This window comes from Larimichthys crocea, chromosome III (genome assembly GCF_000972845.2).
Source record: "Larimichthys crocea isolate SSNF chromosome III, L_crocea_2.0, whole genome shotgun sequence".
Classification (NCBI taxonomy): domain Eukaryota; kingdom Metazoa; phylum Chordata; class Actinopteri; family Sciaenidae; genus Larimichthys; species Larimichthys crocea.
Genome location: NC_040013.1, coordinates 36,658,483 through 36,677,978, shown reverse-complemented (window position 1 = coordinate 36,677,978; position 19,496 = coordinate 36,658,483). Strand labels below are relative to the sequence as shown.

The 19,496-nt window shown below is 40.1% G+C and overlaps 1 protein-coding gene across 2 annotated transcripts; it reads right to left on the bottom strand.

The window, feature by feature from the left end:
• Positions 1-1,040: 1,040 nt before the first annotated feature.
• On the bottom strand, positions 1,041-18,810 carry septin5a (septin 5a). Of its 2 annotated transcripts, XM_019264515.2 has the most exons (12): positions 18,662-18,810; positions 18,500-18,513; positions 6,129-6,219; positions 5,943-6,029; positions 4,786-4,909; positions 4,524-4,658; positions 4,204-4,321; positions 4,002-4,103; positions 3,249-3,345; positions 3,023-3,158; positions 2,772-2,874; positions 1,041-1,614 (listed from the first exon to the last, which is right to left on the bottom strand). In XM_019264515.2, exons 1-12 carry the CDS (start codon positions 18,705-18,707, stop codon positions 1,552-1,554), a joined length of 1,116 nt encoding a protein of 371 aa, XP_019120060.2. In that variant the 5' UTR covers positions 18,708-18,810; the 3' UTR covers positions 1,041-1,551. The 2 variants fall into 2 exon arrangements, with proteins under 2 accessions (XP_019120060.2, XP_019120059.1); XM_019264514.2 differs by lacking the exons at positions 18,500-18,513; positions 18,662-18,810 and adding an exon at positions 7,246-7,639.
• Positions 18,811-19,496: the final 686 nt, after the last annotated feature.

Sequence of the window (19,496 nt, the reverse complement as noted above, 5' to 3'; positions counted from 1 at the left end):
AATCTAGCCATTCTGCTTAATGAGTAATTCTACTTTTTGTAATGCAAGTATATTTTGATGGTACTTATGCTTTTATGACTTCCCCCACGACTGAATATTACAAACATTTCTGAGTCCTCTAACACAGACTTCTCATTCTCAACATTCATACCAACATTATGCTTTTGTGTAATACATGCGTCTGCTTTGACTGACAGGGAGAAGATATGCAGAGGAAGAATGGCTGCAGGAGATAAACACGAATTAGCAGATAATGTTCCTGCAAAAGCTCCAGCTCTGACCTGAGTGGTTAGACTCTGACAGTCGGATATGACAGAGAGGATGTCGTGTCATGCTCACTGGACTTTCTTGAACAACTTTATAACCTCCAAACAAACAATGCACACACAGTAAAGTCAGATTGACAAGAAACAGGAGTTTATTAGTCACACCTTTATAAATGGGGCACTGGCTGAGCTCACAGCCTTCAGGCAAAATATGTACTGTTCCTCAGCATCAGCCTACACACACACACACACACACACACACACACACACACACACACACACACACACACACACAATCTCAACTCACACACAGGACACACATCTTCACTGGCAGAATGCAGCAACTCACTTTCAAGGAGAGAAAACAGAAGCATAGACACAGTATTTGCTCCTCGTTATTGATCTATTTTCACCATTACCCCATAGTGGCGACAAAGCAAATTGTAGGTCATGATGCATTTTAATACAAGCACAGGGCATCGGCTATAAAGCAGTAAAAATAGGCCCACAGCGTTTAGCAGATATGAGTAATGTCAGCATGCTTGCACATGCACCCTTGTACTGCACCAGCCCCCCTCATTATGTCAAAGGCTCTCCATTCACAGTTAGCCACTGGCAATAAGTGCATTTTCAGCTCAGCCAGCACATATAAAAACGCTGGGAGAGGATATTTTGACTTGCCATGTGTGACAAAAATGTCACATGTACGGTAGGTTTTTACGAGGATCTGAGAGCGAACAAGAGCAAAAGGTAAAAAAAAAAACGATGGGGATGTCTATGGACGGATACCTGGTGATATCAGAGGAAAACCTCATGAAATACAAACGCTCACGCACACTCACAAACATAGAATAAAAAACAATATCCATGTTCAAATTTTAACATCACCAACAACCAAAATTTCTTTACAAAACATACTGTAGCACACGTTTTCATACCCTGACAAAATATCCAAAAAGTTTAGCATTGCATTTATAAATTAGATACACTGAGTAGTAATTTAAATTACGCATTTATATTATATATGTTAAGACTGTTAAACCACAGCAAGGGGGCTCAAAGTGGGCAAACAGATAGTTAAAAAAAAAACAAAAAAAACAACAACCCTCTGACAAACAACCCTCGAGGCAGACGAACTATACAAAGCACCAAACTGAGGATAAATGTACAGCCAGAGTTGCCACTAACACATGATATCTGTGTTTGACGTCTGAAGGTCTCACTGTCGTTCAGGAGAGAAACACTAGGTGGCGCTGCGGCGCTGCAGCCCAGCTCTCAGGATCCATCACTGGTCTTTATCATGCATCTGCTGCTGCATTTTGTTCAGCATCTCCTGCATCCTCTTCAGCTGCAGACAGAAAGGAAGGTTTGGTTGAACTCCCAATATAAACAAATCATCTGTTTAAATGATAATTGTTTTAAACATTAAACCACAGAAGAAGCCTTTAGATCAGGGGACCTCATTTCAGTTCATGGGCCACATACAGCCCAGTTTGATCTAAAGTGGGCCGAATATTTTACACAGTATTCAATACCTTCAAAAATATTTTTTATGTTATTGATGCTTATTACAGAAAAAAGTAAGTAATAAAACTTTCACACTCTACAAAGTCATCCTCTGCAAAGTGGGCCAGTCCTGGCCAGTAGGCCGTATGTTTGACACCCCTGATTTAGATCATGTGATGCTAAAAGTAGCCTTTGAATTCAATGCTGGTGTGTGTTTAATCTAAGAATAGATTAAAAATCATACAGACATAATAATAAGATAATAATCTCAGCTGTGGATTTTAAAGTATATTATTTTTTATTATTATCAATGAAAAGTTAGATTTTGGTCCAAATGTATACATATATTAGGGGCCTCTGCAGTAATATTTATATATATATATGTATATACATATATTTCTATATGGGAAAAGCATTTGATATATATCAGTGGAAAATAGACCCACATTGTATGGTATGTTATGTATGTGTACTGTATAAATATATGTACACCTGTTCGGGTTATAACTGACTGATAGGATGACATAGTGTACTTCCTTCTTTCTTTTTAAATATTGAACATCAATTTGATAAGATTTGTATATGTATATATGTATGCCGGCATTAAGACGCATGTCATTTAGTTTTAAAAAATAGGAGAACCTTCTCATCCCATAAAGTAATACTTAATATAATAGTAATATTTGCCTCTGAGATTTCGTGAAGTATACAGTTGCATAAAATACACATGTACTGCAAATACCTCAAATTTATAGTTAAGCACAGTGCTTCAGTAAAAGTACTTTCATTTTCATGTGGTCATTTAACAGTTAAGTGAGTGGCTATCTATGCTTGTACTGGCACAGAGACATCATCTTCATGTTTCAGTATACAGACTATAGGGCGGGACCAAGTGGAGACCTGTGACTGATCTAAGATACATTCATGAAAAAATAATCCCTGCTGTAACAGAAATCAAAACACTGATTGTTTGGTGAAACCGCAGAAGTTGTTTCTTACCTCCTCATCTTTCATTTTGATTAGTTTCTCTGTCTCCACATCCGGGGTGGAGAGCGGCAGGATGGGGATGGGACTCTCCATGCGGTTGTCCTGAGCCAGTTTACTGAGAAGAAGAATAAGAAAACTGTACTCAAATCTGTAAACATCATCAAATCTGTAAACAGCATCAGTTATCTGAGATCTTTGCACTCTCTCTCTCTCTCTCTCTCTAATGTTTCATTTCTCACCACTGAAACTCAGTTCACACATACCTGGTCATTTCCTGTATGCACTGCGCTCTGTAGTTTTCATAGTGAACGTCACAGGTCACGTCTTTGAGGTCATGCATGTGTGACCGAATCAGCATGTTCCTCAGTTTCACAAAGTCACAATGCGACTGGTTTTCCACTGTGCAAAGACATTTTTTTTAATCAATACTACAAGTCATGACTTTCAAACCGTGTCCAATTTTTTTTGTCATATATAAGATAAACATACCTTCAACGATTCCCCAGGGGTACAGTCTCCCTCTCACTCTCTGCCCTCTAGCTTCCACCACTGTGTTACTGCCGATTACAGCGAAAGGGGTGCACTCCTGCCGAGACACTTGTTTTTTAAAACCTTTATCTATCCAGAGATCATCTTCACGGAGTTATACATGCTTACAAATGGCCACTAAGCAGCTAAAGACAAGTGTGACTGGGAGTGTTGCGACATGTAAAAAACTGTTTGCTGTTTATTTATCTAAAACACATTTTCCCAGCTGATCAGTGCATTCAAGTTGAAAACCAAAAACTGGTCCTACACTTAATTTTCAGATCAGTTAAAGGGTTGAAAGTTCATTCTCTCAAATCTCAACTCAAGATACACTTATTACTAGATCTTTCTAGAGCTGTAAACCTCATCGTATGATCTTTGTCAGAGCATAAAGACAGTTTTTAATCACAAAGCGATGGCTCCACTCCTGCAGTCATTACGATGCAAAGCAGCAGGTAATAATGACGTTTCTTACACCTGTGTTTGACAAGTCAAAATGTCTGCTGTGAAAATGCGATCTAGCCATGCAGATAGTTTTATGTGTCCAGGTTTTGAGATATCTGTCTTTGAGATTTCTGCCACCACCATATGTACTTCAGAGGTGAATAAAATTTCCTTTTGTGACAAAGGATTTCCTGAAAAAGAGGTTTCTGGGACAACATGTTCAGTTAATGAACTGGACTCTGTAACAGGTATCTGACCATGCAGACTCACCTTCAGCTCTTTGTCAAGTTGTTTGAACTCTTCATCCTCATCAGAGTCACATTCTGGGAACTGGTACACTTTGATCCCAAACTTGTCTATTTCCTCTCGTATCTGGACACACACACATAAATCAGAATGATGTCTACAGTGAACAATCTGCATACATGAAAACATGTTGAATTTACTGTGGAGCTGCAGCTCCGGGACTCACTCTGTCTTTAAGCTTTTTTATCTCGTTGGGTGTGAGGCAGTCGGCTTTTGCAATGAGTGGGATTATGTTAACTTTTTCATGCAGAGCCTTCATGAACTCAACATCTACCGGACGCAGCCTGTGGAAAGAAATCCAGAGTGAGCATCCCAGCGGAGTAATTAAAGTCCAGATTAAAAGTTTTAATTGATGATTCTTTCCAGAAAATCAGCAAAAGTTGTTAGAGTTGCTTCTCTGCACCTACGTCCACTGTCATGATGTGTTATTTCACCTCGTCACTGACCGTGAATGACATTCATTTGTGTGTGTGTGTGTGTTATTACCCGTGCCCAAATGGTGGGATGAAGTACAAGCAGCAGTGGACTCGGTTGTCCTGGATGTTCTTTCTGTTCAGCCCACTCTCATCCCTGAAGTATTGTTCAAACTGCTGATCTATGTAGTCTGTGATTGGCTTCCAGCTGGGACACACACACAAACACACACACACACACACACACACAGATCACATTAGCACCTCCTTCAGGCTCAATGAATTCAAGCGAGCAGGCTGAATCAGGCATTAGACCAGCACATCTTCCAGCTCACCACTCATTGTTGTTGACGGCGTCTCCGAACCCTGGCGTGTCTACGATGGTCAGCTTGAGCTTTACTCCTTTCTCCTCGATGTCTACAGTGTGTTTGATGATCTCCACAGTTTGGTTAATACGCTCTGCGTAAGGAGAAGGTGATGGGAAGGAAATGAGCTGTTTTTCTATGCTTTTAATGATAGAGGCACATTTGATAGACATTAGTCAACAAATAACAAAGCTGCTTTATGGTATGGAATTTCTATCCTTAGGTTACATGGGGTCACGTGTGGGCCTTGAGGTCCTTGGCAGTAGTACTTGTTTGGCTTTGGTTGAGAACAGTAGGTGCCAGTCTATCTCAACCCTGGTGGCCAGGGTCGAAGGGACCTATTGCTGCCTTCCTAGACATAACAGATAGCTTGCCGTTGACGTTTCTTTAACATAAACAGACATCTCCAGACTAGAATGTGCCGACAGTAACACAAACATGGGTAAATACATTCTCTTTGACTAATTCTGGGCGTATAGTATTTGTGGTGTTATCTTGGGGTTTAAAGTTTGACCACCAGCATGAGTTGGGCAGAATGTGAGACCCACTCAGGCACTTCTGATGTACTTTGAGGGTGTCTCTAATTCTCCTTGGCCAAGTATCAATAAATATTATAGCATAAGACATCAGAGGCTCCTGAACACTTTCTTCCCTCCTGACATCACCATTGCCTATTGACTTCAGCAATTTCTCCATAACACTTTACTAATTCAGATTAGACTATAGTGTTTATATGCAGGACTAAATAGTGCATTTGTTGGATGAATACACATTTTGTACTCTGGAGCCAGTTGCACCAGTTAATTTAACATAATTATAACATATTAACGCTCCATTCAATCAAAACAGGTTGCACCGCACAAACTAGTTGTTCAATAGTTGCACCCAGAAATTCACAGGTATCACTATAGGATAGCCAAGTGGACTAACTAAAATGTAAATACGGTTCACACACTGGTTCAAACTGGACTTCTTAACTGCAGCTGCGTAACAAATGTAATAGTAAATTTAATGGATGGATGGTGGTCTGATTTACATAAACACCAGACCTCAGAGTGTCTTTATTCACAGAGCGTTGCATTCATCATAACTGATACGAAGAGATAATAAATAACATGAAGACTCACCCTCAGCATTCAGTAACTTCCTGTCTTTGTAGAGGTCTGTGAGGAACAGGCTGTTGACCAGGGTGGATTTACCCATACCAGACTCTCCTGCAGCACACACACAGGTATGATAAGGTTAGTTGCAGGGCTGCATTAGTATTAGCTACCTAATAAACTGTGTGTAAGCATCTCCAAGCACAAACTGACCTGCCACCATCAGCGTGAAGTCGAAGCCTTTCTTCACAGACTTCCTGTGGACCTGGTTGGGCAAAGTTGCAAAACCCACATACTGTTTCTCCTGAGACAGAAAACAGAAAGGACACAAGGAAGAAAAAGTAGGTGTTGAGTATTCAAGTTGCAACTAATGATTGCTGACTGATGATGACAGTTATTTCAGAGCTGAAACAATTGATTAATCCAACAGTCAGATTGGCAGATAAATAATTGACAGTTATTTTGACAAAAATGTCAAACATTGCAGTTGCAGCTTCTTATTTGGGTTTATTAGTTTCTTTGGCTTACAGGAACAGTGCCCGATGCAATAAAGTGACCACAACAGACAGACGGCGTCTGTAATACAGAAAATCTACAACTCTGTGGAAAAACATGTGCACGGCATTCCTCAGTCTGCAGCTGGGAATAAGCAGTGTCTCAGATTTTCCACTAAAATGCTCACAGAAACACACAAAGAGAGCCACAAGATACCAGCCTCTCGCTCTGTGTCACACAGTAGCTCTCAGTCCTGCAGGTTTTCTCGGCTGCATCTGGCAGAACGTCATCTTCACCCTACAGTACGTGCTGCCATGTGTAGATATAAATACACACTCGAGGCCCGTCGAGAGCATTCACACACAGACAGAAGCTACATTCAACTGACCTGAAAAGCTCTTTTTTTCACTCTGCAAACACACGAGCCAAACGCACAGCCAGCGTCTTCATATGCTGTCATAACTTGTCATAGGCATTTCCGACAGCCCCCTCGGGTGAGGATTGCATTTACAAAAACACACACAACCACATACAAAAAACCCCACAGGCATCTCAACAGTGCCATACTTGCCACAGAGAGATCAAGTATGAGGAAATCTGCAGATATAATCAATGACTAATCATAAAAACACTTAAGGATAAATCATCTCAGCAGTTAATCTGTCACCTTTACAGGAAAGCACCAAAAGATGCTGGCAGTGATTTCACGGGCGTTAAGGTTTCTTGTTTAGGTATATATAAAGTAATCCTGAACTCTGAGTTTTTATACTTCAGAGTACTTTGAAACTTTTCACACACTTTTTACCCATTTGTATCCAGAAATCCAACTTTTTACCTTCTGCCTGGCAGTTCTCACTCGCGGGCACAGTAGCCGTTCCACCAGTTTCTCTTGCAGCATGATGGCATCCATCCCAAACCGCTCCAACACTGACGGACCAAAATAGCCACTGGTCACAGAAAGTTGAAAAAAAGCCCAGCAGGGAATGTAAGAAAAAGGCAAATCTGAAGTATGGAGACCTTGATAAACTCCTCTCTCACTCTCTGCCTGTTTCCAAATTGTCTTTAACACACCTCTTTGTGCTCTTTAAATATGCGACTTTTGTTCCTCCTACTTTCCCTCTCTTGATCCCCTTTCTTTTCTTTTTTTCTTCCTTCCTTTCTTTCTTTCTTTCCTCTGCCCTAAAGCAGTCTGACTCTCCCTGTTCAGACAGGTACGGAGGAATTCTCACTGAAAGGGAGGGAAACTGTGAGAGAGAGTAAGAGAAAGGTGGCAATTTGAGGGAGGAAACAAGGGAGGGATGGAAGGAACGAAGGTCTAAAAGAAACTCATTCATTCAGGCTGTATTCCCTCCCCCAGCTCCAACGGTTGAAAAATAAAACTCTTCTCACTGAGAAAAAATGACCACCAGCTCGCAAAGGCAGCCAGAAAGAGAAGAAGCAGACACAAAGCGTAGATGCTTTTTTGACCTCATTGTTAAAAGACGTGAAGGAGAAAACTTGTTTGAACTTGACCTTGACAAAAGCTTCAGTGAGACAGACAATACATAAAGACACAAACACTGCAAGTACAGGCCCGTGGAGTGAGATTAGAAGATTATCAAGTAAAATAACTTGTTAATCCAAATGTTCAGTGAATGACGTGTGTGTGTGTGTGACTGTTCAGCATCATTTAGACTTGTGGTTATGATTAATGCCCGAAAAGACAAGCCCAGGATTTTTTTATTGCGTATTTTCGTTGATATTTCACCACCTCAAAGGGGGCATTTGGTGGTAGAAGAAATATTAAGATGCTTTACTTAATTAAAAATACCCATGAAACAAAAAAAAATATAACTTAAGTCAAACCACAGAAGTATCAACAACAAAATGTTGACTCAAAGTTATATTGAAGACTGATAAATTATTACATGGTTAGACTGTGAAAAACTGATGCTTCAGTTCATAAGAAGCATTTCACTGTTGTAGCTGATCTAGTTGTAGGTTGTTTAAACAGCTTTATATAAAGCTAGGAGGTTTACTCCATTCCTCGGGGGTTGGGCCCCTTCAAAGGGTCACAAGATAAATCTGAGGGGTCGGGAGATGATTAATGTCCTGACACAAATTTTGTTTTATTTTTTGTACTTTTCCATATAAATATTTTCTTAGTCATTTAAATGAAACCATCTGAGACGGTGCAAGTGCTTACAATTCATAAAATGTGACGAGGAGCCACACGTGGTCAAAAAGGTTAGCCAAGGTTTTTTATATCTGAAAAGTGTATATCATAAAAGAGAAATACTCAGCCAAAGTATAATGAGCTGAAAGCTATACTTAAGTTAAGGCTAGCACTTGTTACATTATATGTCATGTCAACCTGTTAAATATGTAGCTCGGCTGCAGCTCACAGTTGTCAGTGGTCACAGAAACAAACTCTCTGGGCGTCGAGTGTTTGCTGACTATACAATATTACGCTATGTTTTGCATTTAGCATTATCCTTAAATAACAATGTGTGGACACAGAAATGATAGAGGTTCCCCTGAAGGCAAGCCTTCACGCATACAGTCATCACTCTGGACTACACCTGTGTGGTTTGTAGATGCATTAAAGTTGAAAGGATGTCACTTTGACAATCTCAAAAAGTGATAAAACAGCATTTACTGTCTATTTTAAGTTTAATATTCATCTGCAAAGCTACACAACAGCAAAACCTTTTCCATAGGCACACATAACTTCATTTGAAAGTTATATTTTCACATTTTGGGAACTACGCTTACTCCCTTTTTGTGTGAGATATGTACATAAGAAGATTGTGTCAAACTATTATTTCATTATTGATTTGATTTGATTTGACGCATCACATATTTTACATCGATTAGTCAATTTGTTTCGTTAGGTTGTTGAAATACCTTCTTACAATAGATATCGTGTTGGTTTGAGCACATGGACCTGGAGGAGTGCCATCGTTCAAAAGTTTGGCAAGCAAAGTCTAGACTGTAATGAAAAGGATGTGAAGGAGATCAGTCACCATGTCGTCTCCTCTGGTTACTCTGTGTGTATGTGTGTAGAGGTGAACGAGGTACATTTCATGGCAGAGGTTTCAGTCGATTGCTTCCAGATGTGACAGCGGTGTGTGTGTATGTTTGGGTGTGTCCGACTCATACATGATGTGGGCAGCAGAGCTTAAATGTTCTTTGAAATAAAAGACCTTTTTTTTTTCTCCTCTTTTCTGTCCCACAGTGGGCACACCCCACGGTGATGCCACGTACAGGATGTTACAGTCCCCCTCAACACCACAGGAGGGAGACAGAGGGCTCAACTCATAAAAAAGTTTATGGTCTGAGTTTTTCTCAGCCATGGTGGTGCTGATGCAAATGTTAGTAGAGATACTAGATGTAGAGTTTAGGTCATTGTAAGGAGACATAAAAGAGTGTGCATGAGTGTGTGTGGAGGGGGGTGGGAGGGTCAATCTGAATAGAAGAAAGGAACAGATGTCTGGAAATGCTACGACAATAGCCCCCCGGCGAAACCCCCCACCTTTAGTGTTTCTCAGTGGCCAGCTGTCCCTTTCTCCCGTATGCACATATAGACTGTTACACTTTGTTTGTTACTTCCAAACTCAACATTATGTTAAAATCTTTTAATCTTTCACCAACAAGGCATGGACACAGCCAAACAATGACACCGTACATGCAGAAGTTATCCACCTCATGCCATAAAGCTTGAACATCTGAATAGAAATAAAGGCTGTAAACTTGCGAGATCTAGTCATAGTTGCTGTGTACTGTGTACATAGACTCGTCACTGCTGTTGAAGAGAGACCACGTTGTCAAAGCTGCGACCCAGCTTCGCCTCTCTGACCTCTTCCTGTTGATCAAACACCAACAGAGAGGAAAGGTGTGTGAGTGTACAGCAGATGTGGAGGGATGTTAAGGACAAACCATAAGATAGATCCCACTGATGGTGGGAAACAGAGCAGCAGGCTGAGAAGGGAAAACATCGTCAAACTTACTCGCTTTCTCATGATCGCAGAACTCTATATTTTGTGGTTTGTTTACTTTCTGTGCATGTTTTTAGACATTTGTCATTTTCTCCCTTCCATAAAGGGAAACTACTGAATAAATAAAATGTCTGAAAACAGTTCAAACAATCTTAATTTAATTTCCCAGACACTCAAAATGAAGAGTAACCATCTAAACCCACGACATGTTTAATTTTCAGTTATATAAAACAAAAAGCTGAAAATCTTGAATCTAGAACCATAAACCAGAGAACATTTGCCATTTTTGCTCAATAAGTGACTTTAATTAATTAATTAATTATTACATTTTAAAAATTATGGCCAATCAACTTTCTGCTGATGAACAATTGATCATTTCAGCACTGTATGCACTTTGTATCTACAGCTTTGATTACTTGAAAACAATCCTCTAATCAAGTCTGCACCTGCCACTGCTGACCGGCTGCAGTTTGAAGAAATGTGGAAAAACTGGTCAACAACTTTGTACTTCTGAATTTTTAGTACACAAAGAGATTTAAGTGTATAAATGTGCCATGACTCTGTCTGTCAGTCTGTCAGCATGTCGGATGCTTCTGCAGAGGCAGAGATCCAGAGGTCAGTCACTCAGATCCACAGGCAGCGCTCAGCTTCTTCCTCTCACTCATACAAAGTTGTGGCCTTACAGGAAATGACTCTCAAAAGATCCCAGCAGTCAACTGCACTGCCAGAGTACACACAAACACACAAACAAACACACACACACACACACACACACACGTATATAAATACAAAAGCTAATCCAAATGGGTTTGTGTTTGTTGGAGTCTAGTCCAACAGTACCATCATTTCCCACTGCCAAGCAAGAGGCTACAGACACACATCAGACTTTTTCAGATTACAGGATAACTTCAGAACGGTCCACGTGTTAACGTATGTCGCGTATCCATGGTGATGCGTTCTACTTCTTGCAAGCTAGTGTGCCAAAGAAGACTGGACTATCTTCTTCAAGCAGAGGCATCATTACATAAACTCATATAATATGAGCCTATTAGCTATTGGTGATATCAGATTAAATGAGCTACAGCCATGATTGATGGAAGTACGTACATGAAAAATATAGCCAACTACAGGAATAAGAGCACAGACCACAGATCTGACCAGTCACTCACAATGATCGTGAAATTTAGCCGTTACAGTGAAATCGTGGGCTCAAACTGTCTGCTGTGTTCCCAGCTTAAAGCAGCCTGTGATGCAGCAGTAAAGAGCAGTGACCTTTACTCATGACTTCTCTGCATCTCCCGGACGTCCAGCTGACACTTTCACACCATTAACTCTGATTGCTTGGCCTAAGTTGTTGCCCATCAGCCACTCGACTCGACTCTCCCCACATCTTGCTTCACAAGAGAGGGTATAAGAGGGAGAGATAAGGGGAGATAGGAGGGGGTGAGGCTGGGTGAGACAGAAGGAGAGGGGTACAAAAACAACATAAATGCACCCCCTGGCCTCCTCCTCCCCCTCCTCCTCTTGTTTTCTCTCCTTGGAGATGCAAAGGCCTGCATGAACTTGGCTCTTTAGCATGCTAATCTGACAGCATGTAATTGCTCAGGCAACAATAAATGGCATCAGTGAAGGACACTTGGCTGTTGTAGCCTAGTTTTAGCATCCGCCTGTTCAATGACAATGGACACTTGAATGGTATGATAAACATGTAGTATCCCTGAACATTTAGAAGAACGATTCAATCAACTAAAAGTTGCCAGGAAACAAGTAGAAGAAACCGTTTAGGAAGGTTTGAGGTGGTACAAAGCAAAAATTTAATTGATCCTACTGTCTGTGGAAAGAATATCTTATTCATCTGTGCTCATTCGTTGTCCCAAAACTATTAAAAAGCTGAGCCACACTGTCCTTCACTACTGTGAACACACAATTCACACATGAAAACAGTCCCAGACAAACACACTCCTGTTCGAGTAATGTTTGGTAACAACTACAATGCCAAACTGTTTAAAGAAGTTAAACTATATTTTTCTAACTCTAGATTTTTATTATTTTGAGTAAGGTGCTCAGGTGCTTTATGCTGAGTAGGTAGTTCATAAAGTATCAGATGAGCCAACAAGAAAAATACAGTAAACTTAAGGTCCATCTACTTACTTTCATAGACTAATTAATCATTTGCATTAAATATATTTGTTTTTTCTGTGCTAGTGTCAGTACTGATGTGGCTCTGATCTGTCTCTTTTGTTATTTGTCAATGTGCATAGGCAACCAAACTAGTTTGTCTCTGAGGATTAAAAGTTTTCAAGTGTATTCTTATCTTGTCTCTTCTGGAAGTTTCAACCATATCGCACACTTCATCTGCAGGTTGAGTTTAATGGAGCTGTAGATGTTCAAACTATCAATGATTCTGAGGGTCTCTAGAACTTTTCACCCACGTTAGCTCAAGTTCAGCTTGATGTTTAGGCTAACATGGATGTGAAATGTCGGAGGTGTTCAAAATCATGAATCATGAGTTTGAACATCCACAGCTCCATGACAACAACATGCTGATGAAGACCATGTGATAAAGTCAAAGGCTCTAGAACAAGTGAATGGATGAGCGATGAGTTGAGATGTCAAAATGCAATTACACTATTGTTAAGCTTTACTAGTGATTAAAAGTAACATTTCAGTGTTTTCTAGTCAAACTTTGTGTGTGATTGGGAAAGTATAATTCAGATTTATTGCACAATTTACCCAACAGTTATGAAATAACCTAAAATCTCTTTGTTCATTTCAGTGGATTACTGCTTACTCCTCTGATCTCTGTTTCCAAAGAACTTGTAATCCCAAACATATCAAGAAAATATCTGGGTCAGCCTGCAGTCACTTTGTAAAAGCTTCTTGAAATGCAGAGCATGAGGCATGACGAGCACTGTTACGTGAGCTGCTTCAGGTAAAAGAGAAACACAAGAAACACACGCTCTACTGGATCACAGGTATTACATGCATGTTTGCAGCATGACAAAATGAGCGCACGTACATGTGAACATGCTGCGGGGCAGAGATTCCTCAAACACCTGAATAAGGACGAGGACACACAGAGGAAAAGAAAACTCGTAGAGGCAGAAACTCTCACACACGCAGATGGCAAAAACTGCTTTATCCTACATGATGTTCAGTACAGTAGGTTATTGTGTCATGCTGTGTCAACACATTGCACGATTATACAAAGGAGTCTAACGTAGTCGTGTATATTCAGCATTTTTAGCCAAGCTACTGAAATGCCTCAACTGGATTGCCATGAAATTTTGTACCAACATTCATAATCCTCACAGGAATAATCCTGCAGAATTTTCCTGTAACACCACTACGATTGTATTTTTGAGTGAAATGTCTCCACCAATTATGTTCCCCTCAGGATGAATTGTAACTAGTGTCCAAACCAATCAGGAGCTTTTCTTTTGTCTAACATTCATCCAACTTTAATTCTAGCGCCATCATGAGGTCGAAAGCATTTAGTTTAAGTAGTCTTATTCCTAAGCACAGCCTCAAAGAGCTGCTAGCATGTAGACTCTTAGTCTTGCTTTGGTGTAATTGTATGTTCTTTACAATGTCTCGGCTGTTACTGTAAAAGTATCTTCAGCACCCGTTTTAAGAAAAAAATCCACATCTAGACTATAACAAAGCCACAAAGAGACTCCATGTCTTTGGTTTGAATATTTCACAAAGCTTCAGTGAAGAATTGGAAATCAAAACTGGGAATCAATTCAGTAAGTAAACTTCTTGGATCAGCCACTCTCTCCTTCTCTGAAAAGCCGGAGCCACAGGGGGTTCAAATCCCAGTTTCAGCACCCCACCCAACCCCCCGAGATACGCCTATTCCTGGTCTGCAGCTGGCCCTCACTGGGAGCCAGTGAGGGTCCCATCTGTGGTGGCGAGAGTGTGTGTGGGTTTAAAGAGTGAGGAAAGTGTTGAGTAATAGAGGAAGAGTGAAGTGTGAGTGCATCGTGAAGTGATACATCAACATCTATTCACTACTCAAGGAGGTAAAGTGACCGCTGACCTTTTTCATGTTGACAGTCGTGACATCTCAAACACAACAAGGTGTGATGATGCAAAGATATTTTGTCAAAATTACAATCAAATATCAAAATAATGGCCACTATTTGCACGCTTTATAAGCTGTAACTGGCAACTGGTAAATCATTATATATGTTGTTGTAAAATGTTGTTAAGTCTTTTATTGTAAGTGTTGATATGTTGTTAAGGATTTTGCTTTAAATGCTCTGGACGTTTTTTCAGAAGGTCAGAGGTCAACTAGATTAAAAAGACAATGAAAGTCTCCCACTGAAGGAGGATGAACACCAGCTAGAAATTCTCCACAAATGTTTTCTTATTAATGACCTAACGTTAAGGCATTAATGAATGACTTCTTAGTGATTCATAAATCTTACAACTCACTGTTTAAACTCTTTATAAGAGGTATCCTTAAATCCTAAACTGTTCTATCAGCAACATTTGATTTTCAGTGGCAATCCAGGTTTTTATTTTAAAGTATATTTTGTTCATGTAGGCCAAAATCACAAATTTGATCATTTCTTCTTAGATGCTCAGTGCAGTTTGGAAAAATGCCACCAAAAAGCGAGAATAAAAAACAGAAAAAACAACAGAGGACCAATTCCTATTCCAGATAAAAATAACATTCTTCCTTACACAGCTGACAAGTTGAATTCATAACACACATAAAACAGACCCTTCCTTAATTTAATACACTCAGAGGTTGCTTTGTTTTGGGTGACTGGCAGCGTATGGTCGCTCTTTGCACTATGAAAATACAACACTATCCCATTATTGTCACTAGTAGCTACAGTGACTGATATTCACCAAAAGTTACACTGATTTTAAGTATTATGGTAAATAAAATACAAAACATGTCATATTAAGTAAAAGCATGCTGGTCAGTCAGAGGAGAAACTATTTGTAGCTCTTCTGTGCAAAACTGTTGTTGACACCAAAATCTGATATTGAACAGGAACTGATTGATTTTGTAGCGAGTCTGAGGTCAAGACGGCTAAAGACTTTAAATATCAAATTTTAAGCCATCATGGACAAAAAAATGCTCGGAAAAATAGAAATTTGAAGCTCCAAACTAGCCGAGGATGGGCCTAGTGGCCTTGAAAACGACCTCAAAAGCTTTACATACAATTATATTATTGAAAAATACATACATCATTAATCTGATCATTGTGTGCTTCACTATATCAAGGTGACTTTTCTCAGCTGACTGTTCAACGAAAGCTGTGATTGTGATTTCCTCTTTCCATTTCTGATCCGTGATGAATAAATGTTCAGTGAAAATCCGCCCACACGCAGAATAATCATCACACGGGATTGTGGGTAGGTCAGATGGTGCCGTCCGCTCCTTCTTCGTATCAGAGAAGTGATGAAAACGGATTTAAAAAAAGACCGTTGCCTGGCAACGTAACATCACAGTGAAGGAAACGAGGGGAACGTTTAAGGCGGCTGTGAGGGAGTGAGACGTGGAAAGAGGAAGAGGAGACAGGAGGGGAACGTTGTGAAAATATTAGTTTAGGATTGATCAGGTCTGATCTCAGCATTCAGTCAGTCACACCAAGCACCATTTGTTTTTCCTCCTCTGCAGTTTGGATGAGATATTTTTTCTCAAAGAGCCCAACAGGGTCAGATGCAGTAGAGTATGTGGGAGTGAAGAACTACACGAGGTGTAAAAACTGGATAGCAATCCAAATTCTGATCACGAGTGAATCACAATATGAGTGGATGAGTGATGTTTATATAAGGAGGAAAACAGCTGCTTCAAATGTAATTTTAGGTTACTATCCCTGTTTGTGCACAAACTGGAAATGCTACATGTGTGACACCACCCTGCAAAAATCAAACTAATTCAGGTTTTCCTGCAATCTACTCATAAACATGGGCGTGTGTGTGCTGTGGTGGTGATGTCATGTGATCACAATCATTTCAGCTACTGGATTTGGTCCAAATGTGAATTTCTGGCAGAACAAAAATCTGTTTGCATCCTGAACAGCTTGGAGGACAACAGAGGACAACATGGAGACTAAATATGGGATAAATATGAATATGGGAACAACAAATATTAAATACTACAGAGTGAAGAGACAAAAGTGCAAGTAGATCTTACTTTTCACACATCTCTAAGCATCTTAAATCTTACCCATTAAGTATTTTATTGAAGGACAATTACGGGGTCCTATTTCTTCTAGTTCTACTCTAGCTTCGACACACTTTTACATTCAAGCTTATGATTAGTTTATTCAACTGTCCAATAGTATATAAACGTGTTAAAACTGGCTCCAAAATAATGAAAGACAACAAGAAAATGCTGCTTACATGTAATCTCGGTTTCCATGTTGCATGTTCTCTCTCTGCCATGTCATCTCTCTACTGTACACTTCATTAGAAATGGCTAAAATTACTTAAAAAGGTGATAAATAATACATCATTGTGAACGATTCTACTCTGCCCGATGAGCATGTTTACATTTGATACTTTAAGAACATACTGATGTTAACACTATTGGTAAGTATCATGAATACAGAACTTCAGATCTCAGGACTTCTTTCACACCTGCTGAATACACAAACATAGACTCTTGCTAAATCTACATGGTTATCAGTTTATTGTGTGTTGTGTCTAACACAACAGTCCTGCAATAAATCTTCATGATAATGTTCAGTGTTTGTTAATTGGTTCACCATTTGAAGCTGTAGTTTGTGAGCTCTTTGGATTAATATCAATATAAGAAGACTAAATATCACCTCACAGTCTATACAACCCAATTAGAGCATCTGTTTTGGATATTTGATTTGTTTGGTAGATTGGCTATTTTGATTATGACATGTTAATCTCCAGGGAGTCATGGACAAAACAGGCAGACAGACACAAACAAATACAGATGGTATTATAACATATTATAACATCCCCAAAAAATAAAAAATGCAGCACAAAGCCATGACTCAAACAATATCAATTTAAGCAACAACACCCACATGATTCTGTCTCCAGATCTTTTAAAATGGAAAAGTATTCAAAGAAATCAAAGAGATCTTGGAGTTTTTTTAACTTTCTATACAACATTTCAGTCCGGTGGTGCAGAGTATCCAAACACACTCATCCCAATTTCTGTACAAACATTTGGTACATATAAAAGTCCCATGATCACAGCAACATATAGTATATCTACAAAGAAAACTGAATGTCACAACCCTCATGAAGGCCGGATTTATAGCAACACTGTTGTATCACACTGCACCTAATCTGTACACAATAAACAGTCAGCTGTGAAATAAATGCTTATGCAATATAAAATATGTCATAGGAGTTCATGTGTTGTGTTTGCTATTGATGCATTTTCAGCTGGACTGAACCGTTTCTCCTGCTCTTCATTGTTACCTCTCAAATATACAGACTTTTGGTGCTCGGTGGCCATTATTTTAAATCTATGGACAACCAGGTTCGCTGAATCATCCATGCACGCTCAGCACATACTCTTCTACTGCCATCAGCCACTATATACCAAGAGGAAGAGGGGGGAGGAGAAGGAGGAGGAAAGGCCAGGGTCATCAGAGATGCGACCTCCCCTGTAGGCTCATGTAGCAGCTGTGTTTCTGAGCTGAACAATAGTCAGGAAGGGTTCAGTGCTAAAGTAACGTCGACTCAATGACCGATAATCGCTAATAATTGTGCAGGTCACGACGCGGGGGAGAGGATGGAGAGGATGGAGAGGGGGTGGATGCTGATGCCTTTAGAGTACCACGCTGACTGCTCGCCTCTCGTGACGCCGGCCTGCCCCACATATGCGTCTAAAATTAAAAACTGACCCCCCCTCCGCCTGTCAGTCTGCTGATCACAGCTCAGCCTGTGATGGCATGGCTTCCCTCGGAGCATCATTTTGCGTTCATCAAACTGGCTGACGCGCACATCCATGGAGGCAAAACCCCCCATAGAAATGTAAATATTGTTGCTGCTGCTGCAGCCGAGGCCGTCAAATGCGAGGGTATATTTCACCAACGCACTATATAGATAATGCACCATCAAGACACAAAATAAATGCATTAAAAGGATGTTTCTTACCTCCGTGCTTTCCTCTATTGGCCATTACAGGATGGATGAGGAAGAGGCGCAGGTGCAGGGATGCAGAGCGACGCCCAGGGAGACAAAAATGAAGCGATCATTGCATTGATTCTCAATAAAAACAATCAGCTGTCAATATAACCCATAAAAACACACGCTCACCTGTTTTCACCGGGATCCGGCTTTTGTACCTCATGTTGGTCGTCATGTTGTCCGCTCTCCTCCTTCTATTTTACCGACGCGATGGCTCACAGAAAGCGGCCCCTCGCCTCGCCTCCAAACCCCGGACAGACAGCAGGAGGGCGGGCTGAGCTGACAGATGAAGGCTCCTCCTCCTCATCAAGGACTCAGCCAGTCACACACTGCAGGGTTACAGCTTCTACAAGCAGGGGTCCCTACAGGATGTCATGAATGGGGTCAGGGTCCAAACCAAGCTGGAGTTATTCATTTAAGAGTCTCCAACCTCCTGTTGGATCTTGAATATCTTTTCACTGCTGTTGCAAGGAAAGAGCAAGTCACACTTTGTCGTTAGTGTATAGTGAATACATTAAATGATGAACATTTATTCCAACAGGTAAGCCAAGAAAAGAAAAAAACAGAAACATAAACACCATGAACATCTCTTCAAACAAGCTGAAGCTCATGTTTAAACTAAATCTCTGGCAATGCACTTAGTCTTAGAGTATAATTATATATAGTCCATCAGCTTTTCCTAATATTGAGACAAAAACAGCAGAGAGAAAAGATTATGTGTAAATATACACATTCTTCATATGTATATTTACACAAAACATGAAAAGACAAAGGACCAAACATACACAAACTCAGTACCCCTCACTACTCCCCACCCAAATAAACAGTTGAATAAGTTCACCCCTGGTTACACCTGAAAAAGTAAAATACAATCAAGTGATGTATGAGGTCGCAAGTGTTTATCATTATGATTATTTGCTAGACAGAATAGTAAAGGGGAGCAGGTTGAAAAGTTTCTGGATTC